At 50.4% G+C, this 19615-nt stretch overlaps 1 protein-coding gene across 3 annotated transcripts in view; it reads right to left on the reverse strand.

Moving 5' to 3' along the window:
- Positions 1-19615, reverse strand: part of LOC139685098 (phosphofurin acidic cluster sorting protein 1-like) — a 72686-nt gene that overhangs the window by 857 nt on the left and 52214 nt on the right. For 2 of the 3 annotated variants that reach the window (XM_071581690.1, XM_071581710.1), the window contains exons 3-24: positions 14807-14896; positions 14351-14476; positions 13998-14160; positions 13754-13845; positions 11240-11320; positions 10389-10448; positions 9614-9765; positions 5476-5569; positions 5095-5166; positions 4701-4822; positions 4448-4580; positions 4219-4323; positions 2783-2889; positions 2340-2494; positions 2136-2246; positions 1946-2048; positions 1550-1582; positions 1148-1190; positions 1003-1045; positions 761-902; positions 387-610; positions 83-196 (exon numbers count right to left, since the gene is read on the reverse strand). In XM_071581690.1, coding sequence (XP_071437791.1) covers positions 83-196; positions 387-610; positions 761-902; positions 1003-1045; positions 1148-1190; positions 1550-1582; positions 1946-2048; positions 2136-2246; positions 2340-2494; positions 2783-2889; positions 4219-4323; positions 4448-4580; positions 4701-4822; positions 5095-5166; positions 5476-5569; positions 9614-9765; positions 10389-10448; positions 11240-11320; positions 13754-13845; positions 13998-14160; positions 14351-14476; positions 14807-14896 — 2365 coding nt within the window. The remainder of the gene's footprint in view (positions 1-82; positions 197-386; positions 611-760; positions 903-1002; positions 1046-1147; positions 1191-1549; positions 1583-1945; positions 2049-2135; positions 2247-2339; positions 2495-2782; positions 2890-4218; positions 4324-4447; positions 4581-4700; positions 4823-5094; positions 5167-5475; positions 5570-9613; positions 9766-10388; positions 10449-11239; positions 11321-13753; positions 13846-13997; positions 14161-14350; positions 14477-14806; positions 14897-19615) is intronic. The other variant, XM_071581698.1, reaches the window with a different exon arrangement.

The following is a 19615-nucleotide window of genomic DNA, read 5'->3' on the forward strand; positions in this document are numbered from 1 at the left end:
AGTGAGACACAGTCCTGCCACAGCCAGCCTGTGCTGCGTGGTCTGCCTCCCTAGAGCTCCAAGAGGCTTATACTTCCCTCACCTCGCAACATGGTGTTCTGGTGCTTGGCAGTGCAGATGAGGCGTGTGATCCCTTCGATAACTTGGCTTTTGGGTTCCAAGTCCTTTTCTTTAGGTTTCTTGCTCAGGAACATCACTGAGGGTCAAGGCCAGACAAGACCAATTTTAGGATGTCCCCATCTGACCCTGAGTGGGAGCCTTGCCTCAGGGCTGGCTGCACTGAATGGCCCCTGCTGGGCCAGATCACAGCCCTGTCCTCCTTCCCACCCTTTTTGCAAAGGACTGTGGCCCCACAGCCATAGAACACCCAAAGTTGTCTTGTTTACCTTTCTTGTTTTTCTCCTTGGTGACCACAGTCATGGCCATGGTGCTGGGGGGCACCAGTTCCCCTGTGCCAGGGATGCGGCTGACCTGAAGTGAGCGGAAGTTGCTCTTGAGTGTGTTCTTGATACCCGTCTCCCGCTTGTCACCCTCCTTCTTCCTGTCCAGCCCTTGTGTTGTCCAGTAGTCCACCTGCAGGCCCATCACCTCCACACCAGGGCTCAGAGACCTGGGCAAGATGGGTAGCACCATGCAGCACACACGTGCTGCCCTTGCTCTTCTTCCCAACTGCCCAGCTGCAGCCTGCCCTACTGGGAACACAATAACCCTCCTACCCCAGCCCCCGCTGCCTCAGGCTGAGTGGAGCTTGTCTGCTTACCCAGCACCAGAGAGGCCACTGCTGACGGATGGGGAGGGTGGTGGAGTGCTCACGGTCTCCTTGCCGTAGGGAGTCACTCCACTGCTGGCTGGTGCTGAGCTCAGCAGGGAGGGGGTGCAGACTGTGGCATCATCCGAGTCCACTGGGGAGGAATAATATGGGTTGTGGTGGTTGCAGGACACCAACAAGGGCCTCCCATAGTGCAGAAGAGAGCAGAGGACTGTGGGCTCTCAGGGACTCACCAGAGGCACTGAAAGACTGCTCCACCAGGCCCACCTTCACCACCTGCAAGGATAGATGAGTGAAAGGACAGCCAGCATCAGCAGGGCTGTGTGCTGCCTCTCTCCCCTCATCCCCAGTGGCCTGCTGGCCCTTCAACACACTCACCCCCACAAAGGGGACAAACTTCTGGCAGGACTCCTCGTCGGGGCTGCAAAAGGAAGAGAGGTTGGTCAGGGTCTGGATGTGCTGAGAACCAAGTGCCATGTGACTAGCCTTGTGCTCAGGCACCCCTTCACTGGCAGGGGTCAATGCTGGCTCACAACCACTGGGACTGTCTCCTCTGCCCTCCCTCCCATGGGACCCCCTGTCCCCAGCATGGCAGCACAGGGCACACTACACAAGGAGGCAAGGAATTGTCCCCTCCGGTGCTGGGAACGGGCTTGCATGCGGGAGGGCAACCCTGCCCCACTTTGGGGTCACAGCTCCTCTGCACAGCAAGAGGGATGGACGCACATGGGGGAAGGTGGAGGGAGGCCAGGCAGCGGCACAGCAAGCACAAGCCAATACCTGATATAAAAATCAAAATAGAGACTTCTCTTCCTTGAGTGCCAGAAACCAAGAGAAGGCAGAGGTGAGAGTGCAGCTGGAACACGAGCATCAACCCCCGGGCAGCACAGTATCAGCTTACAGCCCCCATCCAGCCCATCCCAGCCCTGGCAGCTGGTCCCCACCATTGGGGCTTGTCACAGCAACAGCTGCTGGAGGGGCCGAGTGCACCTGGAGGTGGCAGGGAATGGTGCTACAGGCCTCTCACTGTAGAATCCCAGATCCCCCCAGCACCACGCTGCTTGTCAGCAGAATGCAGAGCCTCACTTACTTGTCCCCTGTGTCCCACAACCCTGTCCCAGGCACAGCCCAGACGGGCCACATGAGGGAGGACAAGCACCTTGGGGCCATGCTCACCTCTTCTGCTTGTATGTCAGCATCGCCTCAGAGATGGGGAGCTGGTGAGAGAGGCTGGCTCCAGCGATGAACTGGGCAACACGGCCAGCAATGTCCACAGTGTCTGTGGACACAAAGCACCATGAAGGCCTCAGTGGCAGCTGGGCTCCCTATCAGGGTGCTTCAGATGCCAGCTTGTCCTGCTCCTCACCTGCAGTGGGTGGCTCAGCCCTGCTGAACAGCTCTCGCCATGCTGTGTCCAAGAAGAGAGTGCTGTATTTGTTATCCACTGAGGCCAGGTACTTGGCCAGAGGGTGAGAGCCTATGAGTGGGAAGGGCAGCATTGGCTCCAGGCAGGGGAGTCTGGGGACGTAGGAGAGGACAGGCCTGGGGCCTGGCTCACAGTGGCTCTCACCCAGCGGCACAAGCAGGAAGCGAAGGTAGTTGAGCCAGTCAGGTGTCTTGCTGGCCAGTTGCTCCACAAAGAAACGGAGGACAACACTCAGGTAGCTCTGGTCCCCTGCCACCACCACCTTCACCGGGGGAGGCATATGAGAATTACAGTTACAGCTGCCAAAGGAAGAGAAAAGGAGACCATAAGGGATGTGTAGGTGGGCCATGGGATATGTCCCGCCAGGCCAGCTGACAGAAACCCATTACTGAGAATTTTCAGCTTGCTGTGCACTGCCAGGGGCAAAAGCAGCACTGGGATTCCCCACTTTCCCCAGGTCTACACTTGTTTCTACACTAATGTCCACAAACCCAAAGGGTCCTAATGAGCCCTGGGGAGCCAGGGCCATACCCAACCCCTCTCTAAATTCATACAGTGCCACCAGGCCGAGCCCAAGCTGTACTCACTATCGCTGGATGCGGGAGACAGTGGTGTTGAAGGCTGCCTGGATGTCCGCCACGGAGCAGGTGGATACAACCAACTGCTTGTGTGCCTGGAGCTGCTCACTCACGTACTGCCAATGCAGAAAGTTCAGGTTAAGGCACCCTGGGGGCATGGCTGTGCTGGCCAGCACCAGCCCATACCCATGCCTGCCCTGCCCCAGTGCCTTCTGGGATAGAGCTGTCCCCACCCATGCAGTATGGGTAAGCTGAAGCCAACAGATCATCCATGGCTGCATGCCTGAGCATCTCCACCCCTCCCATATCTGCTGTAGGGGCCAGCTGCCCCAGCTCTTTGCTCTCATCTTTGAGCACAGCAGTCACCATGCTTGCCATGGCAAGGGCAAAACTGTCCCAAGAACCAGACTGTGCTCCTTGAGATAAGCAGTTTTATCCAGAGAGCCTACAATTTAAATCCTGCCATCCCACAGCAGGGCTCAGCTCTAGGCTTAGTCTGCCTCTTTCTCTCTCCCACTCTGGCACTCCAAAATCCTTCTGTGTCTCTTCAGGTGTCAGCATGCAGTTCAACAGTGATAAAACTGTTGTGCTAGACAAGTTCTGCTAGACAAGGGGGCTTAAAATATACCCTGACAGGATCTGGGAGTGGGCACTGATCCTTTCGGCCTTATCCAGGAGAAGTGTTAGAGCAGGAACATGTCAAGAATGCACAGCCTGAGTCAAGACTCCACTGCCTCTCACTGAGAAGCCCTTTTGCCTGCCATAAAATTTTCTAGCAGTGTTTTCTGGACGTTAGATGTAGCTGCAAGATCCCAAAGGGATCTCATAGGTGTTTTACCTAATCACTTGTTTGCATGTTTGCGCACACACATATGTGTCCCTGCTCACCTCTAGTGGTGAGCTCCTCCAGGTATGGGGGAGGCAGGTTCTTGTCAGGGGCTGGGCCCATCCTTACATGGACACAATCGGCATGAGGCAGGAAGACCTCACGTGCCCCCCTGCCTGGAGACCCCAGCTCAGACAATGCAGTTAACGCTTCCTGTGAACAGCAGGGGACACTCTTCCATCTCTGAGTGGGGACTACTTTTGCTGCTTTTCACAGGGCCTGGTGCCCACAGAGGTAGGGAGCGCTTTGCCAGGGCATCCAGCTAAGCTCTGATCCCTGGGGTTCCTGGGAGCCAGGACCAAGCAGTGAGGGCCCAGGGAACAGCCTGCTAGCCAGCCTTTCTGGAACTGTACTGCTATGTGCACATGACAGAGGAGACACACCCAACTCTTTTGTATGTGGCTCAGCACTGTGTAAATACATTGTTTCTCTGAAGGGCTGGGAGAGAGGACACAACTAGTGCCATTTTCCCTAGGACACTCTGCCATGGTTGGGAAAATCTTTGAGGACCCTGCTTACAGCTAGCCCTCTGCAGCCAGCTCCCATCATGCCTACTCACCTGTCCCTGCCACTCAGTGACATTCACCAGCACAATGCTCTCAGGAAGCTGCTCATCTGAGACCAGGATCTGGTTCAGTTGATCGTAAACAGACTTTCGGGGCACCTATGATAGCATCACCATGAAGGTTAATCCCAGTCAGCCGCCTTGGACACTCTGCCCATGGCTGAAGAGCTGGCAGAGCTCTTGAATGAGAAGCCTCCAGGTGAGATTGTTGCCAGGACCTCACCTGGGTGCTGTGCCACGAGTCTGGAGAGCTCTCACTGTCCAGGCTGCTGGCACGGCCACCCTGTCCCTTTGAGCTCTGCCGGTCCTTCACAGAGGTGCTGCGGGGACGCCACAACTGCTTGCTCTCTGCCTTGCTGTGAATGAGAAGCAGAAGCAAAACTGTTGAGGCAATCGAATCTCCACCAACCCCCACTCGCTCCAGAGAGCCAGCAGGAGCCCACACAGCCCTGGCATGGGGCACAGACTTGCCTTACCTGGGGGACACAGCACTGGGGAGCTCGACTTTGGTCCCAGGGCCCAGTCTATCCACGCTGCCCTCCCTCGTGGCAGCCTCTGAGGGGGCTAGCCGTGGACATGGCTCCTCTGTAGCCAGCTCCTGAGGGCCACACACAGTCACTTCACACATACTGCACTGCACACATGGATGGCCATCATCCAAGACAGGCCTGGCAGCATTCCCTGGAGAGCAAAGGCTGCAGGGCCCTCAAGAAGATTGGGCTGCATCACCTGCAGACCCTAACATTCACTCCACTCTTACTGCTCTCCAGTACAATCTACTTGTCTTCCCAGCCCTGCTCCCAGGCTGATGGTACTCCAGAAAGCAAGGTGGGGTCTGAGAGAACACCACATCTCATAACCTGGACTCACCACTGCAGGGACCTCCACTCCGGACTCTTCCTGTGGCCGCTGTGCTCCTGACTTCCGCTTGTCTGCCTCGCCCTAGGGGACAGGGAGTGAGGTCAGAGCAAAATGGAGCACACTGAGCAGGGAAGCTGCCAGTGACCCATACCTGGCCCCACAGAACACATGCTCCCACAGGAGAGCCTGGCATCCCCCTGGGATTAGCCCCAGAGGATGTCCCCCATCGCTACCTGTCTGCCTGTGCTGGTAAAAAGAGGAGGAAAGAAGGAAAGGAGCAGCCCCAGGCAGGTGCTTCCAAGAGCTGTGGTCTCAAGAGTGCAGGCACTGTAGGGATGCTGGGCTGACTGGGGAGGGAAGAGGGCAAGTGGTGGTGGTGGTGTAACTCACAGGGCTGCCCGACTCTTGATCCTGCCCTTTCTGGCTGTGCAGACTGCCGATCTCAGTCTGGGAACCAGAATGAGAGACTCCCTCAAAGAAACGCCTGCAGAGAAACAGACAGACGAACGGACAGACAGACAGACAGACAGATGGGAGAGAAAAAGGCAGGAATAAGAGAGGAACGAAGTCACCATGATCCCAGCACACACCCACCAGCCTGTCCCAAGCACAGAGCACTGTGGAGCGGTCCCCAGTGGGACACAGGGCCAGACATCCAAGTGTCCAGGTGACTCACAGCCTAGGAATAGACCTGCCAGCAATGCCACCTGTGACCCTGATGAGCTGAAGGCATGGTCCCTGTCTCCCAGCCAGCAGTGCTTTCTCCCTCAAGTGATCCCCTACCTCTGCAGTGCAGGTGAGGAACTGCCACCACCTCACTGGTGTATGGTTTCTGTCAACACCACAATGCCAAGGTGCTGCTGAACCTCTCTGCCTCCCCTGCACCATGACAGCTTACACAGATTTCTTCTACCTTCCGTTGTGCTCCCCCTTTTCCAGAGAGGGCTTCTTGCCTCTGCTTGCTGCTGCAGCACGCTCCCAACCACAGCTTCCAACTTCGCTTTCTGCTTTCCCCTTTCCCAAGGCTCTGAAGACCATAGTATTGCACACAGAGCCACACTTCAGGTAACACAGTACCTGAAGTACTTAAATTTGCCTATTTTGAGATCTTTGAGCTGACTTTTTGGTAGAGTTGCAGGGTCCAACTCCATAGTCCTGTTTCCAAGTCACCATGGTCAACAGAGGAACTGTCTTGGGGCAGCCAGGACAGTCTCTGCCATTACAGTGTGAGCTTTCACCTTGGCCTACCCTTTTTCCACATGTTATTTATTTGCCAAGGACCCCCTTCACATCCTGTGGGCTGCTCAAAGACCAAGCAGACTTTAGAAAACAGGCAGGCTCTATCACTGAACTCACATGGCAGTTTTCCTGGGACCCTTACAGCAAACACAGTCCATCTGTAAGGTGTGACTTTCCTGCAAGAGATCTGAGTTGGATTCCCTGTAAAAGCTGTGTATATGTACTAACTAATTTCTTCTGATTTGCCTAGTGTGCAGATGGGGATATCAGGTTGACGGTTTCCAGCGATAGCCACAGAGGCATAGAGAAATTCTTCTCTTAGGACTCTATCAGAGCTTCTTTCCACTGTTTCCTACTGTCTTCTTCTGGATATATCAGCCACTTTCTACAGAATACCTCCACATCTCTGAATATTCTGGCTGGTCCTTTGACTTTTCTTTTAGCATGCTTCCTCCTTTGTATACAGCACACTGTACTGCCAGGCACGACAGTGTTGTCAGGTTTTATTGCTCCTAAAAGGACATTCCACCTCTGGAAATACATAATGGTTCCCACGACAGAGCAGCTTTTCTGCAGCAGTGTTTATACACTGGTTGGGACAAGTCAAGGCTTGATTTTCCCCCTCACCAGCCCAGTGACCAGTCCCTTTACGGTATGTTTGCTTACCAAAGCTTCAGGTTGAGAGTCAGAACTGTGCCCCGGTGGAACATTTTCTCCAGGTCACACTGGGATAAATTATGTGTCCTGTTATTAACATGTTTCTTCTCTCTCTACCCCTCCAAATTTCTGCTACAGAATCGCAGGCATTGTCACCATCTTGTACAGTCATTACTCTGTTGCCAGGCAGAAACGTCAATCCATACAGACTATGTTAATAACTTTAGAGTCAAACCAGAGAAGCATGTAAGTTTTCTAATAATTCACCCCCAATCACCATCATTCCTACACTCCCCTATAATGTCCCAGTAATCTCACCAGAATGTGACATACCCTTGGTGCTGCTGGCACCACAAAGAGGTATCTTCATTCCCTCCCTTTTCTTAAACATTGGATGTATCTAAATTGTGTTACACTTGGTTAGGCTTTCAATACCCCATTTAAATTGGGCTGTCTCCTTCTTCCCCATGGACACTGTGTTTGTTTCTACCCTCTCTCACTTGCAATCCAGAGGTTTTCATCTCCTGAGTATGTGTCACACTAAGCACAGGGGTCTTCTGCAATTCTCAGCTTTCCCTGTTCTGCAGTTTAAAGGCTCTCCTATTGGCATGATTGAGTCCAAGTCTCAGCATGCTGAGATTTAGGTAAATCCCAGCCCTTCTGCACAGCCTCCTTCCAGTTTCAGTGAATTTATCCCACTCTCCCCCATTAATTTCCCCAGTCACCTATGGAGACATTTGCTCCTTCACCTTTGATCTTCAATCAGTGAGTCTGACTGTTGAGGTCTCACCTAACAGCCTCAGTTCCAGCTCCAGTTTTGCTCCAATGCAAGAGCAGCCTACAGCTGCATGGCCTTCCTGGCTGATCAAAAGGAGGGCTATCAGATCCCAACACCACTGGCCCAATCCAGAGCACTGGCCACTGCTCACCATTAAAGGTGCCCTTGCGCAACAGACAGCTTCACATTGTCTAGCAAGGCTGTCTATGACAATAAATTCAACATTAGCATCACACCTCAAATTTAGAGGCTGGGCTGGAAGGTCATCACCAGCTGAGAAGGCTGTGCAGGGCTTGGGAATCATGAAGTCTACACTGAACACCTTGGCAGTCAGCTTCCACATCTCCTTAAGAAAAAGTAGTCACAGTAATGTGAATTCAAGGGATATGCACTAAGCACTGCCAGAAACCAAGGCACTAGAGACCAAACCAAGCCAGGGACACTTTGTGAACAGGCTGAAGAACAGCTCAAAGCCCAATAGGCTGTCCTTCCAGAGACAGCACTAAACATCCAAGGAAGATTGTAACAGCAGGTACCAGCACAAACAGCAGGTACTAGCAGAGCTCGCTCTGGAATGCTGCCCCAGTAACCAGATGTTTACAAGCAGACACTTGTAGAACCAGGGGCAGGGGTCTTACATTTAAATACCCTCAACAGACTTTTCTTACAGATTCACATAGTTTATGTATCTGACCACCCTCCTTTTTTCCCATAGCATCTTCATTTCTTTGATTAAAGAACAAGTGAAACCTCTTTTGGAGTAAAGTAGATCATCTAAGCAGACCCTTCTTGCCCACATGTCTGCTGCCTCCTTCACAATGACTTGTGAGTTTGTGGAAAACATGATTTCTGTCATGTTCCTGTTTTTATCCCAGTGCCCCATGGGTTCCAGCATCCAGCATATTTAATTTCAAACAGTTTTCCGGCAGCAAACCAAGTCCACTACTCCTGCTAAGTACCTTAAGCAGGGGATACCAAGGCAGCCAAATTATATTTAAATACTATATATATATATATATATATAAAATATATTTTTTTACATGTCAGGCAGGTTGGAATGAGATGATTTTTAAAGTTGCTTCCAACCTAGGCCATTTTATGATTCTATGATTCTATATATAAAACCTATAGAAACAGCAATGTTAAGTGAGCTTGGCTTCACTACAAGAGACCCAGTGCACTATGAGGCACTTAAGTAGAAAGATAGTAAAAGGCAACTTTTGCACAAAAAGACAGCACAAAAGCAGAAGAGCCATGAGCAGAGAGGCCAGGTGAATGCAGGTCACATGGGAGCAAAGCCTGGTTTCACTGCATGGTCCACTGGAGACCTCTGTGCCAAGTCAGCAGTACTTGGCAGAGCAAGTCAAGTCACCAGTGTTTGGGAAATGGGGTGAGGAACATTGCTGATGGTTGCTAGTCACATCTCCACAAAGATTGGGAACACAGCATGCATGTCTCATAGGGACACAAAGACTGGCCCAAGCAGTCACAAAGTGCTCAAAAGACAGGCATGCCTTAGTGTGGAGAGCCCAGAGAACACCAGGACTGTTGGTAGAAAGGTGTGAAAGCTGGGAGCAGCCAGGACTTAGATCAAGTAAGTACTATTCCAGCAGATCAGTAAGCGTCAGATGCTGGGCTGGCACAAAAATGAGTCTAAATGTGAAGGAAGCTAGACTTAATGGGCAGTTTTGAGTTTACTAAACAGGATATGCAAGTGAGGAGCTAGAGGTGCCAACAGAAGATGGTGATAGAAGTGAAGACAATGCCTGCATTAGCCCAAGCAACAGAAAAGTGTTGGAGGGCTTCAGGTTGCATTGACTGTGTTGTTGGCCGGGGACTCCCTTCAACCCTTACCTCAGGGTGGGCTTGGGTGTGCTGTGCACACTCTCATTGTCCTCAATCTCTGGGCCGCTGTCACTGTTGTTGCACTCTTCCAGGCTGTCATAGAGCAAGCCAAGGTCTTCTTCCACCTCCTGGGTCTGGTCTACAGGGTCAGAGTCCAGGACCTATGGAACCAAACCCAGAGGACAATGAAGAGATATGGAGTTACTTACATCCCAAAACAGGCACGTAGAAGCTGTCTGCCAGTCACAAGGCATACCATGGCACTGTTCCCACCTGAGGGAGCCAAATCCAGGCTATGGAAGAATCCAGGGACATTGTCATTGGGCAAAAGGAGAGCGCCATGAGCATGACATCCAAAGGAGTCTCAGACACCCATCATACTTGTTGGCACTTAAGACCCTTCCCTGGCTGTGCTGCACACTAAGTGCAGGCTCTCAGCCAAAGCAAGCTACCCTCAGGCTGATGTTAGCCTGCTGTCAGTCATGGACAAGGACTGCCCTTGCAATGCCAGCTCCTGGTGCAGAGCCAGTGTGTGACAGAACCCTTTCTGCCTGGGCAACTCTTCCGAACAGGAAGGCGGTTTCTTATTTGAGCTCAAGGCTCAGTGATGCCTTCTTGAGGCAGAAGGCTTTGGAAGAGCCAAGGCCCAGTCTATGCCTTATCTCACACCACCATTAGCACATCCCTGAGCACCGACAGCTCACTGGCCTTGTGCTCCCAGTGAGAGGGAACCAGCACTCTAACCAGAGACATTGTCAGGTGGGGCAACCTTCCTGCTTCTTACCTCTTCTGTCACTTTAAACCTCTTCAGCAAAGCCACAAATTTCTGCTTGAAGTTTGGTTGCTAAAACAAAAGAAGGGAAGAAAAAAGATCAGCAAAAATATCAAATCATGTTCCAAGATGACTAAAGTACAGGCCATGGTTACCCTATCTGACATGCTGCCAGCTCCCTTCTGGGTCCACATGTCTGAGACCCACTGTGATTTGTCTTACTTTTTAAATTTGCTGTAGGATTTGGACTAACTGTACTCCACAAGAAGCCACTGTCTGGGCATGAGGGAGCATGCAAGGATTCATACTTTTTCTGCTACAGGCTGGAATAGCACTTCATTGAAATCTCCTTTGTCCCCAGACCATCTGGTTGGGGAATACTGCCATCAAGCAAGAAAGGATGGGGAACAGACTCAAGAATAAGGTGGCCAGGCATCTACAGGGCTGAAGTCAACAGGGATGATAAGAAGCTTGGAGAACAAGGGGCTGGCACAGCAGCTTCTCCCTTCTGCAGACAGGCAGAGGAAATGTTAATGGTTCACCTTTCCTTGTGCCTACCTCCTCCCCTTCCTCGGAAAAGGAAGGAGATCGTATCACAGCAGCAAATCAAAACTGTGTTGCACACAGATCATCGCTGATATGAAGCCAAACTAAACACAGCACAGATCATGAACTGAGGTAGAGCTCTGAGCAACAAGCTAGTTCATTAATGGCAAGAGGTTTTCTCCTCAGAGCCAAGGTTCTCTCCCCTGCTCTGCACTAGTGCCAGAATCCCTCCTTTCCAATGCCCCTCACTGCCTTCAGGGAGAGGAGAAAGTGAATCCCTTCCATCCCTTTGATCATGTTTTAAATGTTGATGTTACTCTGGTCATTGATGTGGTTCGGATCATTTTTCTCCTGGCCTTCTTCGTTTTCCTCAAGTCATCCTCTTCATCAAACAGATCCTGCAAGCAAAAAGTCACAGCACATCAGAACAACAGAGTTCAGGGACCAGCACCTCCTAGAAGCTCTCCTGCCTCACGCTCTCCCTTCATTTGGAAAAGCTTTGGTCCAGTCTGCTTCTAGTCTTACTTCTGATCTATGGCCCTCTCAGAGGTCCTTCTCCCTCCTTAGCACTGTCCCCCAATAGACCTTCTTTCCCAGCATCTCTGCTCCTAGGCCCCTCCAGAGAAAAGCATACCAGCACGATTACGAGGAGAGACAACAACTTTCTGCAACAATCCTTGTTGCAATCTAAAACTCTGCTCTCTGCACTCATCAGCCTCATCGTGACCCACGTGTTTTTTTCTGCTCTCCCCTTTTCAGACTTAGCTCAGAGGGTGCAGCACATGAGTCACAAAACCTCTTTTTTTTCAGGGATCAGCCTTAACAATACACACAACTCCCAGGGACACAGGGCCCTGATGTGTTAACCCAGCATGATGGACAGGTAATCTGGAGGACCCTTGTGAGAGAAGGAAGTGTTAATGGTTCATAACTCAAACCATCACCATTTGCAAAAGCAGCAGAGTGCTTTGCTGAGGCCAGCTTTGCACCTGAAGGGGAGGAAGAGGGTTTTTGGCTGTGTTGTGGAGAAACTTCTTACCTGCATAAGAATAGCCCAGGTGCACAGGGGGTGAAGCACCCATCACCAGAGAACAATCATGACAAACCAAGCTTTGTAAACAACAAACTGGGTTTTGAGCTAGATAAGGGAACAGGCCCTAAGAAGCAGATCCTGCTAAGTGGGATAATGCTTTTTGTCATGCCAGTGTCCTCTCTTACACAACTGGCTCACACCCCCCTATCCCACACCCCAGGTAGGTATCAGGACATTCACACGTAGGCTTGAAGGTATTCTCATCCCTTCTCATGGGGCATAACCGGCTCAGCTACACTGTGTCACATCTTAGAAGGTATCATAAACCATCAAAGACCCCAGACTAATTTCTGGGCCTTCCACCAGAGGACTGCATGTGATCCACAGTGTTGCAACATGGTGCAACATGGTGTTGTAATAGTGTAAAACTGTCCCACTCCCATGCCCTGCCCAGGGATGTATCTGAGTGTTTCCACCTAAACCTGAGCATATGTTAACCCACTGAACTCTGTTTCAGAGGCTTCTCCCACACCCAGCAGATTAAGACTGTGACCAACATTTTGAACAAGGAACAATCGAGTCTCATTACTGGATCCATGGCTGGTGATATCTTTCCTCTCCATGACCTATTCTTATCCTTTCTTTCTTTTTCTCTTTCTTTCTCTCTCTCTTTCTTTTCTGAATGTATTATCTTAAGTGATATCTTTATACTTTTATATTGTTATTACAGATAATAGGGGCGGTCCCGTGGTGTAAAGGAGAGCACTCCAGACTCTGAATCCCAAGCACCTGAGTTTGAGTCTTAGTGGGGACTGCCCCTGGCAGTTAAATGCCTCCCTGCCATCCGATCCAGTCAGATCTCAGATGCTCAGCAGGGTCAGCCCCGGTTAGTACCCGGTGCTGTGACAGTCCCGAGGACTTCACTGTCACTGTCCAAGCTCGCTCGGCCGTGGCAAATGGACCTTAAGACTTAAACGGTGGAGCCAGTTCTGCACTCGCTGTGCCTCACCTAAAAAATCCACTGCACAGGCTGGAAGGGCACACCCACGTGGGGAGAGACCTTCCCAAATCTTCATTCCAAAGTCTGGCCATACACAGATAATAACCAAAACCACTAGATAGCTCCTTTTCCTTGCAATCAAATTGTTCTGAAATAAACCTGCCATATATATATTTATAAATACTGGTCATTCAGTGTCATTTCACTCTAATCTGCTACAAGGAACATATAACAAGAACCTCAGTAATCCCTACCTTCAAGGGTGGGTTCTAACAACCCTGAACAGGCATTTGCCTCTGTGCTTGATCAACATGATACCACAAGCATCATTTTGGCCCCAAATATAGGCACCACCACAACAAGAGGACAGCAAACAGCAGTGACACAGCTCATCACAGGACTGGGATGGGTCTGCAACCTCTGACCACTTTCAGATCTAGACAGTACTTCTTTCTAAAATCTCCATTTCCTCTCAGAGAGTGAGCACTATCTGCTCTGTTATCACAGGGAGACAGGACAAAATCATGGTGCCAGAGGGGGAAGGCTCAGCAGTAGTTTTCTGCTGCAGACCGGATACCTCCAAAGACAGCTGGGTGAGACCTATGGCTCTCCAAAGTCCTCTGTCTCACCATGGACTTGACAGCAGCCCACAGGTATTACAGCTCTCTGCCCTTTGAAACCATGCCAAAAGTTTTACAAGGGAGATGAGAGGGCTCAGGGTGATCGAGACCTCCAATCCCTGACTCTTGCCCCAGAAATGGAACCAGAACATAAGGCATCTTGCCAGACCTTCCTTACCTGACCCTGCACAGCATCATCGCTGGCTTCCTGCTCTGAGGAGAAACTGTCATCCTCTTCTTCAGAGTAGTTATCAATGTCTGGGGAGCGATCTGAAAGCACACAGTGCAAATGCCACAGCTAAGCATGATGCCTGTCATGGCTCCAGCGAAATGACTGGTGTTGCTGGCAGGCACTGGAGGACACACTCTGTTACCCGTGTCCTCTCCCAAACACTTGCCTTCACATCTGAGGGCTAACACACCTGAAGCTTTGATTTTAGGACCTGAGGGGCCACTCCCATCCTCATGGTCAATGGGCTGGCTGGACAAAGAGTAGATACTGATTTCAGCCACTCGGATGTTCACATCCTTCATGTTGCTGTGGAGGCCTAGAAGTTGCCCACCATCCGTTGGGTGCTGCATCACCTAGACAGACAGACAAGCTCCCTGACAGGGTGACAAATGGCAGCTGGCAGCCCATCCCCTCTATATGATAGCCCACCAACAAGCCAGAGCACTCATAGCAATGAGCCTCTGCCCAACAGCCCAGCTCCCCATCCAGTGCAGGCACAGGGAAGACCATGTGAGGCTCCCCTCTGTTCCCAGCTCCCTGTACCTCGGCCATGTTAATGATGCCCACTGCAAGAGTCTTGTAGCCCAGGATCGTGCGGTTCTTGTATCTCTTCCTCCGCTGCAGCATGATCTGTAGTTTGTTACCATCTCTCTTGAGGAAATGTGGGTACTGGGAAAGGAATGGCAGCATAAGGGCAGGACTCAGCATGACATACTGGTAGAAAACTCTTCCTCAGTGAAGATGTACAGGATCTGACCTGCTAAGTTTTGAGGAGACCCTCAAAGGCCACCAGCACCTATTCATTATCCTCCAAATCCCAATGCCCAGCAAAACAACCCCTGGAGCAATGTAGAAGCTGGCCAGCAGCAGGAATCTGTGCTGCTATAGTTTGAGCATGGGCTATCACAGGTGGCCCCTCCCCAGAGGTTATGTCTTTCACACTTAGCCCCAAGGTTGTGCTTGCTGAAAAATGCCAAGGGACCATGCAACACCAGGTACCTGCAGTGAGAAGGTCAGCTCCAGCTCAGTCTCCATCAGGCCTCCAGGCGGAAGGACGTATTCATTTGATCTCAGGACTCGCTTTGAACCCTACAACAAGGTTGGTAGACACACACTGTAAGCTAAGCTCGACCAGAGACTCCAATGGACCATACATACAAGTCAATGATCTTCACAGTTCCTAAGGAAAGAGAGTGCCTTAAGTCTGTTCTGTTCCACCTTGCAAAGCCACCTTAACACATGCCTATCAACACTTTGCAAAAGCCTCCAGTCTCTCCTAAGCTGTCGGAGGCTCCTTCTCCTTGCCTGCCAGGGAACACTTGCTCTTCACAAGCCTGCTCTGCTTAATCTGGCTCTTTGCACCCAGAGTGCTGTGGACACTACTAGAGCCAAAGGGAGCCATGCAGGAGAAAGAAAACAGTCCCAACACACTGCCTGGCCAGGAAAGGGATGGGACGTGGACATATCTCTGCCCCCAGCAGACAGACTCAGTGTAGACAGATCCCTGTCTAAGCACAGCTGGCAAGATGTTTCTGCTGGGACCAAGTCAGGATGCCCCAGGATGCTCAGTTTGTGTCTCAAAAAACTCCTCCTAGTCTTTTCCTCAGGCAACAGTCCTTATCTCTCTACATATAGAAACATTTTTTCCCCCAGAAGGGCAGTAAGAGAGGCACTCTAATCATGTGCTCCACTCCAATTCTTTCTTTTACTTCTGTCCTATCTTTACTATCCCTATGTCTTGGCTTCTGACAGACACACTGAATGACCTGTGGCATGAAAAATGCTGTCTGCACTCACCAGGCTCTCTTGGCTGCAGGGTGGCACAACTTGCAGACCCTCCCAAAAGCTGTTTGCAACACTTTTCCCAAAGACTGTGCCAGAACCAGGGCTTTCCTGTGAAAGGTCTTCCTAAAACTGAAGAGAGGCAGTGGGACTCATCCCTTTCACCATCTGTGAGCTTTCCTGGCCAAGAATGCACTGACTCTTCCTTCCTGAACTCTTCTTTGATAACAGATGATAGGTAGTCGCAATGACAGTGACCATTTGCTGTTTATTGCAGAAAGATTATCCACCACAGACTCATTGTTTCATCAAAACAAAGATACTAGTGCAATTACCTTTCTGGAAGATGCTACTTCTGGGGAAAGAGTTGTGACAAAGGAAAGGTGAGGATACCCTGTTTGGTGTATCAGTGAGTGAAGGTCTCATAAACATTGCTGTCCCGTGCCTTACTGTCATTTACTCCTATGGAAGTTACACAGCCAGCCTCAGTCCCAGGTGAATCCAACTCCTCAGTGAAATGCCAGTGCACATCCATGTGGTGTTGCAAGGACTGGGAAAAAGGCTGCTTCACTATCATAATGCAAGCACAAGGGCACAGAAATACTGAGGATTCTCCATTTCTTGAGAAATTCAAACCTCTAGTGGACATAGCACTGAGCACCTGATGTACCTCAGTTGTTCTACAATTCAGGTAATGTCAAGCAAGACCAATTTCTCAGCACAACAATTAAGTATTCCTATGAGGTCTACAAGGAAAACTTAATATGAGACTGTTACAGTGAAAATCACAGATGACAAAAAGTGTCAAGAAAATAGAAAGCAATAGGAAGAGGTTGTGGTCACAGATCTTCACTACCTAAAACCTGAAAACATACAGGAGCTTTCACTACTATAAACATGCACATGATGCCCAGGTACAATCTCCAATTTCAGGTATAAATCTGTCCTGATTGGTCTGGTTTATAAGAGAGTTGAGGCTAGAAGAGCATACCACAACTGGAAAAGCAGAGAGAGCTAACGTAGTACTGGGGACCTGGCCTAGGCAGACAGCAAAGCACTAACCAGAATTCAAGCTAAAGGTGCATTTGGGGAGAAAAAAGCTGGTTAATATCATCAACATATTTAGGGTGTAGCTAGGATTACTCAGGCAGGAGTGAAAAATCTTAAAAGTGGTTGCAAAGAGATTAGAAACAAAGCAGGAATGAGATATAAACAGAAACTCTGCATACCAAGAACAAGCAAAAAATCCAGCTGCTTGCAGGGAGGGAGCTGGGCTGGGGCAGCAGGCAGGCCTGGCAAAGGCAAATGAGCCTGGCCTGCTGGGCTGCTATGGAGTGACTGTCAATATCATCTCTCTGCAGCAATACCAGGGTTTGAACCTGAGTCACCAGCTGTATCCTGCAAACAGCTGCAGGACGATCTACAGTCACAGCACCTGTCACAGGAGTTGAAAGTTCTGGGAATGCTGGGGTTTGTTTTCTTCTTTCTTTGATTGTTTACTCTATTCATGGCTCAAGATAGGGTGTTTCTGAATTACAGTCTCTCTATGGAGAGGGAATATCACGTTTCCCTTCATGCCATAATCAGTTACAATACCAAGACAGGTATCTGCACCTTTATGGAGCTGAGCACATCCAAATCTCTTAATGACATGCTGAACAACACACAGAAGGAAATGCTCTGTGACATCTCCAGTCTGTTGAAATAAATAATGAGGGATGAAAGCTTAAAAACTACTCAAGTGGTAAGAACTTTTTTTCACATAGTTCAGGCTTTATCTCACTCAAAGTCACTTAGTAGTATATATTCAAGTAACCTGTGGGAAATGGGTAAGTTCTGCAGACACAGAAAGCTCCCTTAGTCCTTTGACAGTGGAATTTACAGACAAAGGAGCAGGTAACAGCACATGGCACAGTTGGAAGCCATGTTTTAAGACCAGAAGGGCATGATCACTGTGAGAAGAAGATCAGGTATTCCAGACAGGCTCACACGATCCTTTGGGTCACATACATTTTTTGAGCAGTCTGTCTGCAGCACTGGGGCTGTTTTCTTGATGCCAGCCCCATTCAGGCAGGGTCAGAGCTTTGTCTTCATGCAATCTGCCCTTCAGAGCAGCAACTTCCTGACAGGAAAATTCCTGAACCCAACAGAGCTACTACTGAAATGAGAGAAAATAACAGCACTCCTTTCCTCTAGACCCCAACTGCCCGTGTGGGAATTTGTTGGCCCTCTAATACATGCATCAGCTGTTTCCATCGAAAAGATGGAAACAGCAATGATCACTGGGCATCTTTCAAACAGCTTCTTACTAGTGTGATTCATCTGTTACCTAGGAGAGCAGCAGGAGGAATGAATTCATCTGAGGTCACTCTGTAGGCAGGCTGTGCTGAAGCTGCCTACAGCCTCCATCTGCCTTCCAGCAGTCCCAAACCTTGCCAAGGCGGCTAGTCAGACAGGTGAAAGCAGCCCGAGGAGACACACAGATTCATCCCACTCCCACAATGAATGTTAAGCCACAGGGTAATGTGGGTGAAAGCATTTTCCTTCAGTTTTCTTCAGCTTTGCAGGGAGCCTACACCAGCATGAAGTCATAGCTATGTGGCCATGCAAAGAGGAGGTGACCATGTTTAAATTAAGCCCCTGAATTCAGCCTCCACTCCTTGGCAGGAAAAGGAGCTCTGCAGTGAAGAGACCCTGTGGCTTCAAACTGCTGAGGCCTATTAATTCCTTTTGCCATCAGGGAGCAATATTGGTCTGTGGCAGGGATGGGGTGATCTGTTTGGAAGAGCTGGAGTCCCACTGTGCAGCCTCTTCCACAGTCTCACATTTGCAGTGCATGAAACAGGGGGCAGCTGAGCACAGTCAGCACGTCAGTCCCAGCATAAGTGAGGGTGCACAGGAACCCAAAGTTCCCCAGCCCAGAGAAGCACAGATAGCTTGGGCCAACAGTGCAGGAGAGAAGTGAGACCAACCTAGCTCTCCCAGTCAGGAGGACTCACAGCTTCCACCTGGCTCCCAGCCACCCAGACCTGTGTTGCTATCACCTGTGGCCCAGACATTATTGCTTACATACTGTCAGGGGCCAGGCACTCTCTGCTGTCCAGTTTGTTTCCTTGTTAAAGCCTGCAGAAAAGAGGCACAGGTCTTAGGGGTCCTAGTGCTTTCAGCTCTCCTGAATCACACCATACACTCAGTGATGGAAAGGCCAGCAAGTGGGGACACTGACCAGTGATGTGTGGACCACCAGCATCCTCCTGCTGTCCTCACTCCAGGCCTCAGGTTTCACATATTTTACCTTCAGTTTCTTCTGTGCAAGTGAATCAGGTCTGCCATGAAGGTGAACTCGAGCTCCCAGAGCTCCACTAATACTGCAGCTTCCAGCATTAATCCAGGATTTAGATCCTAATGTGTGCGGCACAAAGAGCTCTGTGGGAGTGCAAAGCTGCTGAGCTTCTGCCTCACAGTGCTCTCAATGGGATTAGCAGCTTTCCTGCCAGCTGACAAGAACGAAGAAAGGACACCAGCACCCTAGCAGGGTCAGAAGAGCCGTGGTGAGAACGTACACTCAAGATGCATCCTGCTTCCATGCTGTCCTTTAGCAGGTGGAAAGGATGTGCCTGCACCCACAGGAACCCGTCTCTTCACCACCAGCTGCAGAGGTGGGGGAAGGGGGTATTGCACATACCAGGATAGTGTCAAATTCCCTGTCCCCCTGGTGACAAAGATCCTCTCCCCTCCACTCTGCCTGGTTCAAAGTAGAGGCACCAGGCCTAGCACGGATGCACAGAGAAAGGGAGGTGACAGCAAAACCAACTGTGAGATTGCACAGGGTACAAATGTCAGCAGAAGTTATGCACAGAGATGCTGATCCCTTGTATCCTTCCCATCCTTCACTCCACAGGGGGTGATCTGGATGGAGGGCTCTGCCAGAGATCACACAGTACTGACCCTATCTAAAGGACTGGGAATGGTGGGATGCCAAACTCTGAACAGCAGCTTGAGGGGAGGACCTTGGCAGAGCCAGGC

This window comes from Pithys albifrons, chromosome 2 (genome assembly GCF_047495875.1).
Source record: "Pithys albifrons albifrons isolate INPA30051 chromosome 2, PitAlb_v1, whole genome shotgun sequence".
Lineage (NCBI taxonomy): Eukaryota > Metazoa > Chordata > Aves > Passeriformes > Thamnophilidae > Pithys > Pithys albifrons.